The sequence below is a fragment of the Coenobita brevimanus genome, chromosome 2 (genome assembly GCF_032717465.1).
Source record: "Coenobita brevimanus isolate Jiangsu-jjx chromosome 2, ASM3271746v2, whole genome shotgun sequence".
In the NCBI taxonomy this organism is placed as follows: Eukaryota; Metazoa; Arthropoda; class Malacostraca; order Decapoda; family Coenobitidae; genus Coenobita; species Coenobita brevimanus.
Genome location: NC_136955.1, coordinates 21,602,642 through 21,622,912, shown reverse-complemented (window position 1 = coordinate 21,622,912; position 20,271 = coordinate 21,602,642). Strand labels below are relative to the sequence as shown.

At 42.5% G+C, this 20,271-nt stretch overlaps 1 protein-coding gene across 1 annotated transcript in view; it reads left to right on the top strand.

Annotated features, from left to right (window-relative positions):
- LOC145391813 (zwei Ig domain protein zig-8-like) overlaps nt 1-19,274 on the top strand; it is a 38,096-nt gene extending 18,822 nt beyond the window's left edge. Inside the window, exons 5-7 of the mRNA XM_080266305.1 lie at nt 672-754; nt 1,259-1,261; nt 19,165-19,274. Of these exons, the coding sequence (XP_080122431.1) occupies nt 672-754; nt 1,259-1,261; nt 19,165-19,274 (196 nt within the window). The remainder of the gene's footprint in view (nt 1-671; nt 755-1,258; nt 1,262-19,164) is intronic.
- The last annotated feature ends 997 nt before the right edge of the window (nt 19,275-20,271 follow it).

Here is a 20,271-nt window from a genome sequence, read left to right as displayed (position 1 = left end):
CTAAATTTGCCATCTCTCCAGCTTGAGGTCAGAGCTGTAACAAGAGATTAATAATAGACTGTGCAGCTATTGCGAAGAAGTGCTATGGAATGAAAGTAGAGCTGCAGCATTGTCTCATTCTGTCACTGAGCCACGTGAAATAAGCTGCGAAAGAAAGAAAATCTGGGCCAGGATAACGTAAAATAAGTATAGTAGTGAAGGGGCTAAAGAAGGCTGTATATTTTTTCCCCCAGTACGATAGGTCCTTCTTTAAGCCAAATAAAATAATCTAAATGTAACACAAATACAGTAAAAAATTGATTGTCAATGTGAAGGAGTTGTTTCTTTATCTTTCTCTTTATCTGTTTATACCCAGACACCTTAATCCTGTATTCGGCCACAGACACATCGCCTCCTTATCGCCCTGCCCTTTGTCATTTGCCTGCCCTCCCCTCAACACACACCCCTCTCATATATTTCTTCATCCTCCCATCTCATCTTTGGTCTCCCCCTCCGCCTCACTCACATACTCTCTCCTAGCCAATCTCTCGTTCTCCATCCTTTCCACATCGCCAGACCATCTCAGAGTATTACCACTTTCAGTCACATCCACATCAACACCCTAGCGCTTCTTTACTTCCCCATTTGTTTGTCACTCCATGTAACAGCCCTTCTAAATATCTCTCCACCAGGGCCACCATTGCTGACTCGGGTAACTACACGTGTTCGCCGGCCAGTGCTGAGTCTGCTTCAGTCATCGTGTATATTCTCAATGGTAAGGTCAACTAGGAGCCGATGTTCTTTTGTGTTGACCTATTCAATGTGTTTTTCTCGAGTTAATTGTACTGCTGCGGCTACTGTTACTATTACTACTACTACTACTAGAGATGGAATTGGTGATATTATTATTGTTATTATTATTATTATTATTTTGTGGTAGGTGGGGGCGCTCACCATCCACTCACTCAATGTAGTGCTGCTCTCGGGTGTCTGCCCTGTCCTCTCCTCCATCCATCTTTCCTTCCATCTTCTTCTCTCTTTCTTTCCTTCATTCTTTCCTCGTCTTTCTGCCTATGGGTGACTTTACACTCCCACTTCTGTCTTTCTTTCCTTCATTCTTTCCTCTTCCTTCTGTCTGTGGGTGACTCTACATTGAGTGACAAGCCAAATGGTTTCCTGTACACCAGGAAACCATTTACTACGCTGGGTGGTAACCATATAACCAAATTTTGGAGCCTGGTGGTATAGTGGGTAATTATTGTCCTCCAATCGGATTGAGCCGGTGAAGGTTTGTATCCAAGGGGTGTTTGGGGTTTATTGCTCACGTAATGCCACTCAGGGATGAGTGAGGTTGGTCACTCTCATCTTAAATGTCAGGACCAACTGCCTAGCCCCGGGCTCCTACGCTCCTCATGGGACAACGTAGGATTGGATGATGGATGGATGGATGGATTATGATGATGATGATGATGATGTTGATGATGATGATGATGACGATGGTGACCATCATCCACTCAATGTCTTGTTGCCAACTTCTTCTTTCACCTTTATCATTCTTTTCCTGTGTCTGCCCTCGTCTCTTCCTATTTCTCCCATCTTTCCTGTCACTTTTTATTACTCTTCGTTCCTTTTCAGGTGGCTTTACATTGAGTGACAAGTTTATTAGTTTCCTGTAAGCCAGGAAACCATTTACAGCCATATAAACAACCCACACGTGTTCACTATGTATCAAGTAAGTTGGCGGAGGATTAGTGTCCCTCCACGTAAAACCACTAACTCAGAGACAAACGGCCACCCCTTACGGGGTTATGACGCCTGGCAACAGACAGATAGCAAGATTATTATTATTCTTACTATTGTTATTATTAGTGGCAGTAGTAGTAGCAGTAGTAGTAGTAGTAGTAGTATTGGCAGCAGGAGGAGGAGCAGCTCTGGCTTCTTGTGGTAGTGTGTGTCGAGATTACTATGTTATGTAAGTGCGTACAGTATGTTGCTCGTCTTTGAGGTTACTTAATACGCTTTGCTGGGGAAAACACAATTTGCTTCCTGATGCAGTGTTGTAGTGGTGACGGAGAGGTTGTGATGTGATGTCGTGGTAGTGACGGTATGGTGATGAGAGTGATGGTGTGGAGGTGCTGGTGGTTTTGTTTTGTTGGTATGGTGATGATAGTTTGTGGAGGTGATGATCGTGGTGGTGGTGTGTTTTGCTGGTGTGGTGTTAAGAGTAACTGCGTGGTTGTGGTGGTGGTACGTTTCTTTTTTATTGGGCTGGTGATGATAGTGACTGAGTGGTGATGGAGATGTGGTGAGGTACTATAGTTACTGTATTTTGTTGGTGGTGGTGTGGTGTGATGATGAGGTTTTGGTGGTGTGGTGATGGTGGTAGTGATGGTATGAAGATGCTGGTGGTATCGGTTGGTGGTAGTAACGCGGTGTTGGAAATGTACTGATGATCGTGGTGATGTTGCCTCATGTTGGAGTATGGCAGTGATGGCCGTGATGTGTTGTTGGAAATATAAGGACAATGGTGGAGCTGTAGTCGTTCTGGAGACTGTGGTGGTGGTAGTCCAGAAGCTGTGTGGTGTTGTGACTATAATGGCGCCATGCTGTGGGGTGGTGTAGTAATTTTTGTTAGCTTTGTGATGATGGTGGGTGTCTATGGAGATGAGTGTGTGGTTCTAGAGAAAGTATTGATGGAAGATATTGTGTGGTGTCATGGTACTGATAATGTGATGACAATGGTGTGGTGATAGTGGATGGTGGTCGTGGCTATGAATTTAAGTGATGGCTGTTGATTGGTGATGGAGCGTGAGGTAGGGGTAGAGTGATGATCGTAGAATTATGGTGATGATGGAAATAGTGATGGTAATGAGGTGCTGGTAAGGTGTGTTTCGGTGACTGTGGAGGTCATTATGTGGTGTTTTGATGTGATGTTGTTGATGTGGTGAAGGCGGTGGGTGGCTGTGGTGTTCATAGTGTAAACAAGGTAGGTGCTGGTGGTGGTGGTGGTGGTGTGATGATGGTAATGTGGTGGTGCTGTGATGATGGTAGGTATGTAGTGGTGGTGTGTGTGGATGAGTGGTGGTATGTCATGATGGTCTGTGTGGGGTGGTGTGGGGTGGTGATGGCGGGTGTGAGGTGTGATGAGAAATTGTGGCAATGGTGGAGGTAAAGTAGTGGTAATTCTGTATTTTGTTTTAATTTAAGCCTATCGACCATTGGGGCCGAGGCCCCTGGTCATTAAGGCCATAGATATACAGTATGTATATACATACACACACACACACACACACACACACACACACACACACACACACACATATATATATATATATATATATATATATATATATATATATACAAACATTATCTATCTATCTATTGCCATAGGCCTCAATCCCGTTCGGGGTGGACACAAACAAATCGCCTCCACGTCGCCCTGTCCCCCGCCATTTCACTGCCCCGCTCCCAACTCACACACCCCTCTCTCATATACCTCTCCACCTCATCCCTCCATCTCATCCTCGGCATCCCCCTCCCTCTCCCCCCCTCCACCTCACTCACATACACTCTCTTCGTCAGTCTTTTACCCTCCATCCTCTCCACATGGCCAAACCACCTCAGTGTATTCCTTTTAACGCTTCCTATCACATCCACATCCACACCACAACGCTCCTTTATATCCTCATTTGTCAGCCTGTCTCTCCATGTGATTCCACAGGCTCCTCTTAAATAACTCATTTCCACTGCTCTGACTCTTGACTTGTGTCCTTCCAACAACGTCCAAGCTTTACTTCCATACGTTAGAGTTGTTATCACAATACTGTCGTGTAGTAACTTTTTCACTTCCATGCTCACTTCCCTGTTTCTTATCACTGCTTTCAAGGAACCAGCAACCTTTCTTCCCTGCTATACCCTTTCAAGCACTTCACCCTCCAAACCTCCATCCTTACTCATCACACTACCCAAGTACTTAAACATACTCACATTTTCCAATTCCTCACCATCCAACCTCGCTGTACATTCACTGAGTTCACCTCTCTCAAAGACCATCACTTTACTCTTGCCTACATTCACCTTTAGATTCCGTTTCTTACACACTCTCCCAAACTCATCCACCAAGTCTTGCAGCTCCCCTTCGTCCTCACTCAACAACACAGTATCATCTGTAAACAACAGTACAGGGAGTTTCCAAACACTACCCTCTCTCACCAGGGCCACTCCAACATCTACTACCCTACCTTGTACCTCTTTCATTACCCCATCTATGTACAGATTGAATAACCATGGAGACATGACATCCCTGTTTCAACCCAACATTCAAAGAGAAAAATTCACTCAGTTCACCATCCACACGCACTGCAGCCTTAGCACCATCATACATACTCTTCACAGCATTCAACAACTTCCCATCTACTCCATATATTCTTAATACTTTCCACAGTCCTTGTCTATCCACCCAGTCATTTGCATTCTCCAAATCCATGAAATCCACATACAACTTCTTTCCCTTCTCTAGAAACTTATCCACTAAGGATCTAAGAATGAATATCTGATCTACACAACCTCTTCCCTTCCTAAAGCCTCCCTGTTCTTCTCCAACTAATTCCTCTGTTCTTTCTCTAAGTCTGTCAATAAGTATCCTATCATACACATTTCCTATTATACTAAGAAGACAAATGCCCTTATTATTACCACACACTTCTTTTTCCCCTTTTCCTTTGTACAAGGGAATAATTATACCTGACTTCCAATCCTCCGGGACTCTACCTTCCTCCCAGGCCAATCTGTACATCTTCCACATCCATTCTACTACCATCTCTCCTCCATGCTTCAGCATTTCACCACACACTCCATCAATTCCCGGGGCTTTCCCTAATTTTAATTTTTTTCATTGCTTTCACAATTTCTATCCTACTGATTTCTTCCTGTCTTCTCACCTCCCTCCTTCTCCCAGCCATTCCCCAGCCACTTATACTCGCATTACTTCCATCCTCTACATTCAACAATTCCTTAAAGTGTTCTCTTCATCTGCTCACTTTTTCTCCCTTCTCCACTAGTAATCCACGATTTTTATCTTTCACTCCCCAGCTAACTTCACTTCCACCCTGTCTTACTCTCTTCACCTCTTTCCAGAACATTTTCTTACAGTCCCTCCACTATACACTCAAATTCCTTCCAAATTCCTCATCCACTCTCTTCTTACTCTCTCTTACTAATCTTTTCATCTCTCTCTTCGTTTCTACATATAGCCCTCTCTTCTGCCTCTCTACTTCTTCCACGCCCCTATTTCTCATTCATTCATTGTATGCTCTCTTCTTTTGTGCCACAGCCTGTCTCACCTCTTCATTCCACCACTCTGTTCCTTGCACCCCCCCCCCTCCGTCTTCTCTTCATCCCACACACCACATCACATGCTGCACATATTTCTTCAGTGAATATCCTGCACACTCCTTCCACGTCCCCCATCTGCTCCAATTCATATTTGGTCAATCGTTCCTCCACTTCTCTCTTATATTCTGCCTTTTTCTCATCCTCTTGTAAGCTTTCCACTCTCCTTGCAAATACAAACATTATAGATAGATAGATAGATATTGATATAGATAGATAGATAGATATAGATATAGATAGATGGATAGATAGATATACACACACACATATCCATGCATATAAACATACACACTTTCACGCATATATATATATATATATATATATATATATATATATATATATATATATATATATATATATATATATGTTACGGAACAGAGAAAGATAATGTACACTTTAAGTGAGAATACTAAGTCACTACTGTCCCGTAAAGTTCCAGGTTCAAAAGAAAAGAGTTAGATAAAATTACAAGTTAAAGTTTAATGCTCAAATTAACAACAAAACATTCAGGACTCATAAGGATAATGTAATGGCAAAAAACAGGTTAAATATATGGTTAACTGCAATAGCCTCTATTAACACGAAATTACCATGAGTAAATTTATCTAAGTCAGGCCTGATAAAATGAAAATACACTGGGTAATGCTCAGTTAATGCAAGATAAATTATTACAGATACAAACTATTATTAATGATGGCTGACAATAAGAACCTTTACATAAATTGCAAAAGCCTCACTAGGCCTAAGAATTAATCTTATGCTACACAGTACAAGAACAAAATGCAACAACAGTTATACTCAAATTACACACAGCTGCTAGATGGTTGGAGACTTCCTGAGCACTCACAATAATAACAACTGTACAGGGGAGGACAGAGATGTGAACAAAATGAGGAGTAGATCTAAGTGGCAATAATGCAAAGACAGAGCTCATTATATAGGGGCCAGCAGAGCTTGATACAACTTATAAGAAGGACACGCAAATGAAGCCATAGGGGACAAAGAGCTGACAATCCTGCTCTGAACAACAGAAAGGACGACTTACTCTACTATAACGGTAGAAGGGGGGACTATGGCAGAACACGCTCGTGATCAAACATGCAGCATACTGTGAGTTAAAATTACACAAAGGATGATGAAATCATAGGCTATGTAACACCTCCCCACAAAGAAAAAGAAATTTACAAAATAAATTTCTTATTACTCTAAACAATCTGTCTAAAGTCTAGATAAGCAATCTGCAATAACATTTTCTTTCCCCTTGACATGTTGTATGTCTAATGAATACTCCTGAAGAAGTAGACTCCATCTTGTCAATCTCTGATTTTTATCTTTAAACTTACTAAGGAATTTCAGTGGGTTATGATCGGTATAAATGACTATGGGGTCAAAACCAGAACACAAATAAAATGAAAAATGCTGTAAACCCAAAATCAAGGCCAAAAAGCTCTTTCTCAATAGTTGAGTAGTTCTTTTGAGGTGGAGTGAACTTCTTACTGTAATAAGATACAGGGTGTTCAATACCCTGATCATCCTCTTGCAGCAAAACAGCCCCAGCTCCTGTATCACTTGCGTCAACAGCCATCTTAAAAGGCTTAGCAAAATTTGGAGTAGCGAGCACTGGCTGACTTAATAGGATAGCTTTAAGTTTGTTGAAAGAGGATTCACAGTTATCGGTCCAGACAAATTTAACTCCCTTTTTCAGTAGGTCTGTAAGTGGTGATACAAGAATTGAAAAGTTAAGAACAAATCTCCTGTAATAACCTACCATTCCCAAAAATCTCTGTAGCTCTTTCCTACTTTTAGGTCTGGGAAGATCACTTATAACCTGAACCTTAGCTCCTGGTGGTGCAACATGTCCATCGCCAATTACGTACCCAAGGTACTGAACTTTAGCTTGACCAAACTCACACTTTGATAAATTACCTACAAGATTAGCATGAACCAAACGCTCAAGAAATTTGCTGACATGGCATAGGTGATCTTTCCAGTTGTCACTGAAGGTTAATACATCATCAATATAAACAACACACCCTGCCAAACCCTCTGTTACAACATTCATGAGCTTCTGAAATGTGGCTGGTCCATTCTTCATACTATATGGCATTACAGAACATGCAAAAGTCTTTCCTAGTGTTACAAAACATGAGATCTCCCTAGCACGTTCAGTCATAGGTACTTGCCAGTATCCCTTTAACAAATCAAACTTACTTATGTACCTAGCCTTTCCGATCTTGTCTATGCAATCTTCCACACGAGGGAGAGGGTGTCTTTTTTGGTTATCTGATTAACACGTCTGTAGTCAATGCAAAGCCGCTGTGACCCCCCCGGCTTAGGGACTAGAGTGACAGGAGAACTCCACTCGCTCTGACAGGGCTCAATCATCTTGTGGTCCAACAGGTAGCCAAGCTCCTTCTGGATGAGAGGAACTTTCACTGGGTTCACACGGTAAGGAGGCAATTTAATTGGCTTTGCGTCTCCAACATCGACATCATGCATCAACACAGTGGTTCTTCCTGGAGTGGCACGGAACACTTGCGGGTACTCCTGCAGTAATGCCGAAAACTCCTGCCTTTCCTCGGGAGGTAGATGAGAAAGCTTAGTCTGGAGATCATTCATGATATCAGGATTCTTCCCCAAACTATCACTCAGGCTCATACTGCATGGGAGAGCTTCACTTACAGACTCGAGTGGAACAGGTACAGTGCAGACTGGATTATTTTCGTCCCGCCTGTGATATAACTTTAGCATGTTGATGTGACATAGTTGCTTGTTCTTTCTACTATCTGGTGTGGCGATGACATAGTTGACATCACTGAGTTTCTTCTCCACGAAATAAGGACCACTAAACTTGGCTTGAAGAGGTTGCCCATGCACTGGTAGCAGAATCAAAACCTGATCTCCTGGCTGAAAGTGGCGTAACCTGGACTTCTTATCATACCAAGTGTTCATCTTCTCCTGAGCAGCTCCTAAATTCTCTCTCACCAGCTGTAAAGCAGTGGACAGCCGTTCTTTGAACTTCATCACATACTCCAGCAGGTTGACGTCATCTTCCTCCGACAGCCAGCATTCCTTGAGTAGCTTAAGGGGTCCTCTTACTTCATAGCCAAACAGTAGTTCAAAAGGTGAGAAGCCCAGTGATTCATTTGGAGATTCTCTTGCGGCAAACACAACGAATGGAAGACCTTTATCCCAGTCTTTCTGATGTTCCAAACAGTATTTCTTGAGCATCGATTTGAGTGTTTGATGATATCTCTCCAACGCTCCTTGGGTCTGGGGATGGTAAGCTGAAGACGTGATCTGGGTGATGCCCAACTCTTTCAGAGACTGCTTGAAAACGTTTGACATGAAATTACTTCCCCGGTCTGACTGTACCTCCTTGGGCAGACCAAACTTTGTGAAGAACCCTAGCATTTCCTTAACCACGTTCTTTGCTGAGATATTTCTAAGTGGAATGGCTTCAGGATAACGAGTAGCCATATCAATCAGGGTCAATACATAAGAAAATCCTGAAGAAGTCTTAGGAAGAGGGCCCACAATATCCACCAACACACGGGTGAATGGCGCCTCAAAAGGAGGAATGGGAACTAGAGGTGCAACCTTTTCGGTCTGATTACACTTCCCCACTTGACAGGTGTGACAAGACTTACAATACAAGGAAACATCCCTGAAGATACCTGGCCAGTAGAAGTGTTTCAAAATGCGTGCCACAGTCTTCCTCACTCCAAGGTGTCCTGCCAAACTGGAATCATGAGCCACTCTAATGATATCCTGCCTACAAACACGAGGGATGACAACTTGATGTACAACCTCCCATTCACAGTCGGCTGATGCTGTTGGGGGTCTCCACTTCCTCATAAGTACTCCTGACTTTACATAATATCAAGTAGAAGCACCGGCTGACTCTTGTTCACTGTAAGCAGAGTTAGCTAGACCTTTCAACTCAGGGTCAGCAACCTGCAACTCAACCAACTCTTGACGAGACAAATTATCAACACTACGGGGTACTGCCTCATCTGGTGAGTGGTCCAAATTAGCAAGAAAAGTGTCAGCTAGGATAACATCATCATCATCATTATCCTCTAAATCACCAGTAACTTTAGACTTAGCCCTAGTGACAGCACATGCAGGGAACACATTAGGGACATCACAATCCCGGGTCGCAGCCTGGCTCACTAGACAACTGAGGAACTGGACACACTTGACTTCCACCAATATCATTTCCAAGTAAGAAAGTTACACCTGACATTGGGAGTGTCTCAACCAACCCAACCATAAAGGAACCATTAACAAAACCAGACTCTAAATTCACTCTGCACAGAGGGACAGAGAAGTAATTATTCCCTACGCCTTGTAAGATTACAGTTTCATCAGAGGAATTAACATTAGAGCCTAGGACACTGGTCAGCATAAGGGATTGGCAAGCACCTGTATCACGATATATTTTAACTGATTTCCTGTCATTACTGTCCAGAGGACTGACAAAACCATCAGACAGGAAATTAGCACATGAACTCTTGAGAGTGTCACCCACGTTACTGCTCAAAAGAGGAGCTCCATCATGAGAATTTAAATTACCCCTCAAAGCAGGTTCAGTTAACTCAGTTAAAGAATTCTGGGAACTCTCAAGGGTGGACACTAGACCAATTGACTGAATATTTAAAGACTCCTTTTTGTTCACATCACGCTGTCTCCTGAAACATTTCTTTGTAGTATGACCAGGCTTACTACAATAAGTACATTTACTTTTCTGAAATCTAGAGGTGAAGCTGGTATTTACTTCCTGAGAAACATCATCTTTATTCTCTTTCCTGTTACCTGTACTCTGAGTAGAGGCAACGTACTTATTCTCAGCTTTCCCTTTTCTTTAGAATATCTCTTGTGAGTGAGAACATATTCATCAGCTAAAACTGCAGCATCAGACAAATTATCTATTCTTTTCTCATCAAGATATAGGCTTACATCTTTGCTAATACACCTTTTGAAATCCTCCAGCAAAATCATCTGCTTAAATTTGTCAAAATCAGAATCCACATTCTTAGAATTTAACCACTGCTCTAACAGATCTTCTTTGATTTTTGCATACTCAACATGGGATTGCTTATCTTGCTTGTAAGTTGTCCTAAATTTTACTCTATAGGCTTCAGGAACAAGCTCATAGGCCTTAAGAATCAAGCTCTTAACTACATCATAATTATCAGATTGATCCTGAGGCAAAGATGCATAAGTTACTTGAGCTTTACCGGTGAGAACAGTTTGAAGGAGTACTGGCCAATATTTTTTGGGCCAATTAAAACCTGTAGCTACCCTCTCAAACAACTGAAAATACTTTGTTAAATCAGATTCATTAAAGGAGGGACAAGTTTAACATTTTTAGCCACATCAAAATCATCAGAGCTAGATGATCCAGATCCACCTTGTTTCATGCGATACTCATGGTCTGCCTGAATCCTAGCAAGTTCAATTTGTGCCTGAGCCTGTACCTGTGCCTCTTGAATACGAGCATTTGCCTGAAATTCAGCCTCCTGAATACGAGCCTGAGACTCCGCCTCCTTAGCCTGAGACTCCGCCTCCTTAGCCTGAGACTCAGCCTCCTTAGCACGTGCTTGAAATTCAGCCTCCTTAACACGAGCCTCCTGCAGGGCTAGCTGTAACTTAGCTAATTCAATCTGCGTTTGCTCATTTGGAGGAGTTACATTAAACAAGCTTTCATTAATCATGCCAACAATTTGATCTTTAGAATGATGAGAGTGAACTGCAATTCCCAATTGTTGAGCAACAAGCTTAAGTTCATTCTTTGTTCTGTTTTCTACATCATACATTGTTTGCACATTTGACAAAAAATCTTTGGCTTCATCAAGTGTAGTAATAGTAGACATCATGAATAAATCACAGTCACAAAACATCAAGCAATATCCTTATGATAATATCCTGAATATCCTGATAAGAGGTCGCCAAATTTATGTTACGGAACAGAGAAAGATAATGTACACTTTATGTGAGAATACTAAGAGTCACTACTGTCCCGTAAAGTTCCAGGTTCAAAAGAAAAGAGTTAGGTAAAATTACAAGTTAAAGTTTAATGCTCAAACTAACAACAAAACATTCAGGACTCATAAGGATAATGTAATGGCAAAAAACAGGTTATATATATGGTTAACTGCAATAGCCTCTATTAACACGAAATTAGCAAGAGTAAATTTATCTAAGTCAGCCCTGATAAAATGAAAATACACTGGGTAATGCTCAGTTAATGCAAGATAAATTATTACAGATACAAACTATTATTAATGATGGCTGACAATAAGAACCTTTACATAAATTGCAAAAACCTCACTAGGCCTAAGAATTAACCTTATGCTACACAGTACAAGAACAAAATGCAACAACAGTTATACTCAAATTACACACAGCTGCTAGATGGTTGGAGACTTCCTGAGCACTCACAATAATAATAACTGTACAGGGGAGGACAGAGATGTGAACAAAATGAGGAGTAGATCTAAGTGGCAATAATGCAAAGACAGAGCTCATTATATAGGGGCCAGCAGAGCTTGATACAACTTGTAAGAAGGACGCGCAAATGAAGCCATAGGGGACAAAGAGCTGACAATCCTGCTCTGAACAACAGAAAGGACGACTTACTCTACTATAACGGTAGAAGGGGGGACTGAGGCAGAACATGCTCGTGATCAAACATGCAGCATACTGTGCGTTAAAATTACACAAAGGATGATGAAATCATAGGCTATGTAACAATATATATATATACAGTATATATACTGTATATATATATATATATATATATATATATATATTTATATTTTTTTTTATTTTTTTATTTATATATTTTTTTTTTTTTTATATATTTTTTACCTTACGTTATAAACAAAAAATGCCTAATCTAAAGCACATAAAACTGATCACCTAACAGACAAATCGCTAACGTATACTAAATCCTAAAGAATCAAATAACTAGACCTATACTAATGGTAAAAATACCTCGACCAAGAGAACACCATCGACTGCAGATATTTAATGCCTTTCTACATTACATACCTCCACTCATGACCTGGTGACTGTCAGTCGAGGCACAACCTAATATAGGGGACATCAATATATGAAAGTGAACCAGACGAGTCAGGAACATTTACATATACGTCAGCTGTCGGCCCTAATTAGGACAACTTAATCAAGATGGGATAATGTATTTACATAATATGTACAAAAAGTGAAGTACCTCGCCCAACAGACCACCATCTACTTCAAGTGCCCAATACCTATCTATATTGCACACTTGCACTCATCAGCTGGTGACTGTCAGGCGAGGAACGGGGTTTAATGTAGGGGACATCTATATTAGAAATAGATCAGTGGGAAGGAGGAAGTATTTCAAATATGTCAACTGTCAACCCTAATTAATGGTAAAATATATACATATTTACATTCGATGAAACCATATCCATACAGTAAGAAAGTCACATCACTCTGATCACTCCGGTCTCTCTCAAGAAAGCCATCAATTTATCAGTCATAACAATGTCCCCATCAGCCAGGATGATGGAATGGGTGAAGGGGACGTCTGCTGCACCACACTAATTTATAAGTGAAACACGTTCACGAATAAATCGCCGACAGTGCAGAATGATATGACTGATAGATAACACCGCACTGCCGATGTCACAGTGCGGTGGGATGGGAATTGTCTTTCCGTATAAGGTTTCATGTGTGCTAGTATGGTGGCATTAAGCCGTAAACGAGCCAACACTTTATCTTCCAGGCGACTGGGACGGTTGGCAGTGTCCCAGTCGCCCAGGTAAGGCTTTTATGTTGGAATACTTAGTCTGGTCCACTGACCTTGCCACAGAAGATTTATTGATTTCTTTACGAGACAGAGACTCGACCGTAGATCACGAGGAACGTCCCAAATCTCCTCGGGCTCTACAGCCGACATTGCAAGTAAGTCAGCCTGCTCATTGCCGTAAATATGACAATGACCAGGCACCCAGATCAGCGTGAAGGACTTGTTGCACGAATGCAGTTTATTAATAATGCGGTCCTGGATCTCGTTAGAGTCCGTAGTGCAAGATGCAATTGCCTATAGGGCTGATTTTGAATTTGAAAATATGGCAAATGAGTCATGCCGAGAATTCAGAGCATAGTCTATGGCTTTGTCAATAGCAAAAAGTTCAGAGGTAAACACAGATGAATGAGTTGGCAACCGATACCTGAGGGCACATTCAGTTGACCACACACTAGCACCCACACATTCACTCGACTTGGAGCCGTTGGTGTACAATTGGTGGGACCCCAAGTGACGAACGATGATATTACGAAACAAGTGGTGGACCTCCGCCTCCGGCGCCTTGGTCTTTGGTGCTGGGAGCCATGATACATCAGCAGTAAAGCTGGGTGGCTCCCAAGGTGCTGTATTTTTTAACACCAACTTGTCACAGTCACTGAGGTCCACATCAATCTCCTGATTCAGTAAGTGGAGGCGAACGGCAAGTGGCCGATGCACCCCCCGCATAAGATGTTGGTGTTGACTCAGGGGGGTAAAGGCCACATTGCCAATATTACTTTTTCTCATTGTCCGCACACCATAGAACTGGGCCAGATGGTCTTGGCGAATATGGAGGGGAGGCACACACCCATCCACTTCCATTCGAGCTACACGTGTACACCGGACGTCTCCAAGACACATTCGCAAACATTTATTCTGTAACACATCCAACCTCCTCAGTGTTCCATTGGATGTCGAGCCATACACCTGTGCTCCATAGTCTAGCTTCGATCGAATATGGGACTTATATACACCATTAATAAAGATTTTCTGTTGGTACCCCATGTAGTACCTGCTAGGTACTTGAGGACATTTAACGGTTTACCACAATGGGCAATCAAATAATTAACATGAATTTTGAAGTTCAAACGACTATCAAAATGTATTCCCAAAAACTGTACAGAATTTCGAAAAGGTATCGCCTGATTGTCCAAAGTTAAGCACAAATTAGGTACGTTATGATTGGTGAAGACTACAGCGGCACACGTAGGGACGGAAAACGTAAATCCCCACTGCAAGGCCCATTGGTGGACAGAGTCAAGGGCTGCTTCAATCCGCCCAGCCGAAAATTGTGCATTACGGGAAGAGTGCCATATTGCACAATCGTCACCGTAGAGCAAGTATTTCAGATTCCTCGGGATGGGAGCTGATGACAGAATATCATTGATCATAATCCTAAATAAAGTGGGACTAAGCACACTTCCCTGTGGCACCCGGTTCTCCTGGATAAATATATCCGTTGTTACGTTACAGGGTAATTTGACAGATAGTCCTGTTCCTTAAGAAATTTTAAATAAAAATAGGCAAATTTCCCTTACTGTAAACCATAAGCATAGAGCTTCATTAGTATACCATGTCGCCATGTCATGTCATAGGCTTTATGGATGTCCAAGAACACCCCTATCCTGAATTCTTTATTGGCAAACGCCTCTGCAATACAATGCTCCAAATTCATTAAAGGTTCTAGTGAACGTCTGTATTTACGGAAGCCACGTTGTTGATCATTTAACAACTTCTTTGACTCTACAACAAAAACAAGCCTATTATTAACCATACGTTCCATGACCTTACATAAACAAGAAGTCAACACAATAGGACGAAATGAAGTGGGATTCATAAGACGACCAGCCTCTTTGGGTATCGGTATGACGTGCGCAAAGTGCCACGAGTTTCGGAATGTACAGGACGCCCAGATCTCATTGTACAATGCTAACATCTTAATCAGGTTGTCCTGATTAAGATGCTGGATCATACTGTATGTGATGGTGTCTGGTCCATGGCTGGTGTCTTTACAGGATTTAAGGGCAGTGAGCAGTTCATCTAACGTAAACTCTTGGTTGTAGAGAAAGTCTACGTCTTCTGTGGCAAAGTCTAGCATCTGTAGCTCAGCCATGCGTTTATGATGTTGGAAATGCGGATCATAATTGGCTGAGTTACTTATATGAGAAAAACTCCTGGAGAGGATGTTAGCAATGTCCATGGGATCATCATAGATGGTGTTATTAACCTCCAGGCTGGTAACAGGGATATACGGGCCTTTATTATTTAATATTTTAATAGTGGACCAGACTTTACTGAGTGGAGTAGTTCAATTCAACGTTGACACAAAAGTCCGCCAGGAGTCACGTTTGGCCCGTCTTATTATTCTCCTTGCCTCAGCCCGTGCCTATTTATATGCAATAAAATTTTCCTCAGTAGGCTGACTATCGGAAATCCTGTATCTCCTACTGTGTTTCCTTAATGCTTGTCGGCAATCTGGCATCCACCAATGTGCTCTATGCTTTGCATGAACTGTAGAAGTCTTGGGAATAGCAGCCTCAGCCGCGTGTATTATGGAATTAGTGACATTTTAGACTTTAACGTCTTTGGTCTCCCCAGATGTATCTAAATTGGCGATCCTTGAGAAGGCTCCCCAATCTGCTTTCTTATAGTTAAGCTTTGGAGGTGGAGGGTCCAAACAATGTCGCGTGTACAAGAAAGACAGATGGGTAAATGATCACTTCTCAAGGAGTTATCATAAGGGTCCCATGAGAAATCTTGATGTATACCAGGGGAGGCCAGAGATAAGTCAATGGCTGAAAAGCTACCAGTACAATCATCTACATGAGTCACTCTACCATCGTTCAGAAAACAGAGGTTGGACTGTAGTATTAGGTCAGCTACTTGCTCCCCACGACCATCAATCCTCAAGCTACCCCATTGATAGTGATGGGCATTAAAATTGCCCTACACTAACTTATTTCCAGGCTTATGTTTGAATACTGAATTCAAAGCATCACTATCAATGGGACCATGTGGAGGACAGTAGAGAGAGCAAATAGACAGATACGTCTTATTAAATTTTACTCTGCACATGACAGCTTCCAGAGTAGAAATTGGAATCACTTCTGTTTGTGGGTGTGATTTGTGTGTGTATATGGCAACTCCGTGACCTTCATATCTCCTTTACGAGTGGTAGTGTTTGAACTGGGGAGGATCAGGATGATCCACCAAGCGCGTATCCTGTAAATAAATAACGTCTGGCCTGTGTATAGAAAGCAATATTGCTATATTATGTAATTTATTCCCAAGAGTCCTACAATTCCACTGTAACAGAGTGAATGCGGTGGTTTAAGATTTATGTTGGGGGCCAGTATGCTTAGTCTTTTTATGTTGCCTGCCGACAGGCGAGCGACTATGGTGGGACCTATCCCGGTGCTTGCTGACAGAAACCTCCATTTGCTCATCAATAATGAGGCTCCCAGAGTCCCATGAGGAAGAGCTACCCTTTCTCTCCCTCGCTGGACCAGGAGCAGGTAAGACATGAGGTCATGACTTGGTAAGGGTTGTCAAGATAGTTGTTTCAGGCTTGTCTGACTTCTTTTTAGGCCGTACTGCCAGAGAAGTAGCAGCGGCCTGAGAGTATGAAGATGGAGCAGGGGCGCCAGAAGAAGAGTCGGAATGTATAGTAGGAGCAGACGATGGTGCAGTGTGAGTGACAGGAGCACTGGGATCTGGGTCAGCCTGAGTCTCCACTATGCACATCACAGGCCAGGACATAAACCACTGATGCATAGGAGACATTAGGCCTGGGAGTCGCATGCAATTCCCTTACTGTCTTCCTGGCATTGTAATAGGATATGCCCTCTGTGGCTTTCACTGTGCAGATCTCTTTCTCCTCCTTCCACTTTGAGCAATCCCTCGAAGAAGTAGAGTGAGAACCCTTACAAAGAAAGCAACTCACAAACTCTGACGTGCAGTGTTCAGCATCATGACCCTGAACTGCATACCTACCACACACTGATTGAGAAGCCCGACAAACCTTTTCTGCATGCCCATAAATCTGGCATTTAGAGCATCTAAGGGGATTGGGGATGTAGGGTCTGACATTTAAAATTTCATATCCCACTTTGACATTTGAGGGAAGTGAAGTCCTGCCAAAAGATAAAACAATGAGTCGCGGTCTTCTTTCTGATGCCTTCCGTAAATCTTGTGATAAAAAGTGCATCAATAACATCTTGACCAGTAAGTTCCCACACAATACCGTCCTCATCCACTACCATGAGGTCCCTGCAAGTGATAACTCCCTTGCAGGAATTCATGAAGTAAGGGATCCTTGGCTCGACATCGTAGTAATGAAACTTACTTAGCTTAAGCATCTCATTAACTTGGCTTGGGTTTAGTGTTTTGACAAGGAGGTCTCCAGAAGTAAGTTTTTTAACCTGTTCAACTTCACCAGCACAACCGTCAATTACTTTCTTAGTGAGTGAAGGATTGAGACCAGCCAATGAGGTAGAACCAGTTGCATGTAGGATTACATATGTTGCATTATCTACAAGGATGTTGAGTGCAGTTCTAGTCCGGAGGCGGTCAGTCGTGACGTCAGTCAGAGACAGTCGGGGGTCGGTCAGGACCAGGGGGTTGGGGAGGTGGAAAGGTCGTCCGGCATAGAAGCCACTTCCCCCTAACGGGGAAGTGGGAAGGAGGATAGAAAACAAGCAAAGGACAAATAACCCAGGGCAGAATACCCAAGTCTGAGGTTGCCCTCTCACACCACTCCAGGGAGGCCAGACCGTGTTAATTCACGCCGCAGAGCGATCACTGGGGGCGACCCTCCTTGGGCGAGTAAATAAAGGCAAATTCAGTATAATGGTACAGACACCTACTGTACCTACCTATGAGGAAGGGTAGGAATATGAGGAACTAGCTAACCTAGTCGCCACCAGAAATGTGAAAAAAAAAAAAAAAACTAATGTCAGTGAGGCAACCCTATAAATCTAGAGAAGAGAGCACACGAGCATACATCCACTCTCTTCACGACCATCCATGAAAGTCCTTCTGTTCTGTAATGTTGTGATGTAGAATTAAGGTGCTGTGCCGACGGTCGTGAAGGTATTGTGTGTGTGTGTGTGTGTGTGTGTGTGTATAGTAATGGTGCAAATAAAGCAATAGTGGTAGTGCGGTGGAGTCTTGTAAGGTAGTAACTGTGACTGTTCTGGTGGTGTGATGTTGGAGGTGAGTAGTTGTGACGCTGTTAGTGTGGTCATTAACGAGCAAACTAACTGGTTCTGTTGTGAGAGTGGTGTTGACGTGGGAATGGTTGTGTGATGTCGTGGTTTGTGATTATGGCGGTGTGGAGATGAAGAAGATATTATCATTGCTGTAATGTGGTTATGATGTTTGAGGTAGTTGTGGTATGATGTGGTGATTCTGGTGTTATGGTGATGATAGCATGGTGTTGGTGAGTGTGTCGTGGTAGTAAATGTATTATATGGTCGTGGTAGTGTGGTGATAGTGGTGGTAGTGTGGAGGTGATGCATGTGATATCCTGGTGCTATCAAGGTGTGGTAGTTTGGTCAGCGTGGTACATTTTCAGTGTGTTGGTGGCGGTAAGGTAGTGACAATGAATACGAAATGCTGGTGATGGTATTATGGTATGAAGGAGTTACTTTCCCAGTGCAAGGTAAGCAGTTCTGTGGCAGTGTATAAAATTTCATATTCAGGTGAGACTGTTGCTGACACATTTACTACAACCGGAGTAGTAAACTGACGTCTTATTGTGCTTTGACTAGCGTTTGACAATTTTACATAACTTGTACTTGATTCTTCTTAACAAACAAGGTAGAAACTCTCCACTAACATCTCTTTTCACATGATGTCTTATATTCTAATTATTGCCAGACCATTTAACTGAAGTCGGTATGTTTTTTGGTCCCAAGTGAAGCATTAACACAGTTCTCTATACCCTACAGGCGAGCACCCTGCAGCGGTCCAGGGCGGAGAGAGTACCCGCGTCCACTGCCATTACCTGCTGGCCCTCCTATTGCTGGGGACTGCCCTGTCCTCCCTCACACACAGATAGTTACCCGCACACACACACACACACACACACACACACACACACACACACACACACACCTTGTATATCTTATCCTAACCACCCAGTCCTAGTATGAGTGTATTGACCTAAACCGAGAGTGATAACCCCATACTACTTAACCTGCAGTATCAGAAATACCTCTAGTGTCACTTTTTATTTTTATGTATGTGTGGGAGTGTACAGTAGACGAAGGGCACATCATACTGCAGTGCAACTTATCCATGTTTGTTTTTTAGGTTTATGGTTACGCGATGGTAATGAAAGTAAGTTTTACTAAATAAATAATTAGATGGGAAGATCAAGATTATAATAATGATTACTGTTTATGAACTATAATCAAACACTAAGTTTTTATTCAGCTAAACTTAACTCTGACAATTAATGAGTTAACTCCGAATACCACCGCCACTGCTGATGATCAATACTTCCATGGGGGTTTGTTGTAATTACGAACATAAAGAGTACGAACAGCAGTTACTACAGAAAAGTAACTAATTTTGGATTCCACATACCCAGAGATACACTGCGGTCCACTAAACAACTGGCTAAGTAACTCCTGAGGGAAACAGTGTGATGTTCCCTTTACATATACAGGGTGTTAGAAAAGTATCTGTGCCGTAGGTAGGGGACGGGAAATGCAGCAGTGTATGGCGTGGTAGTGCGTGATGTGGCGGTGTGTGGTGTGGCTGCGTGTGGTGTGATAGTGTGTGGTGTGATAGTGTGTGGTGTGATAGTGTGTGGTGTTATAGTGCGTGGTCTTACAGTGTGTGGTTTGATAGTGTGTGGTGTGATAGTGTGTGGCAATATGTGTTGTGGCAGCGTGTGGTGTGGCAGGCTGTGGTGTGGTACTGTGCACTGTAGTTGCTTGTACTGTGGTAAGTTAAGGTGTGACAGTGTATTCTGTGGTTGTGTAAGTGTGCCAGTGTGCAGTGACAGTATGAGGTAGAGCAGTGTAAAGTGTGGCAGTGTGGTGTGGTAA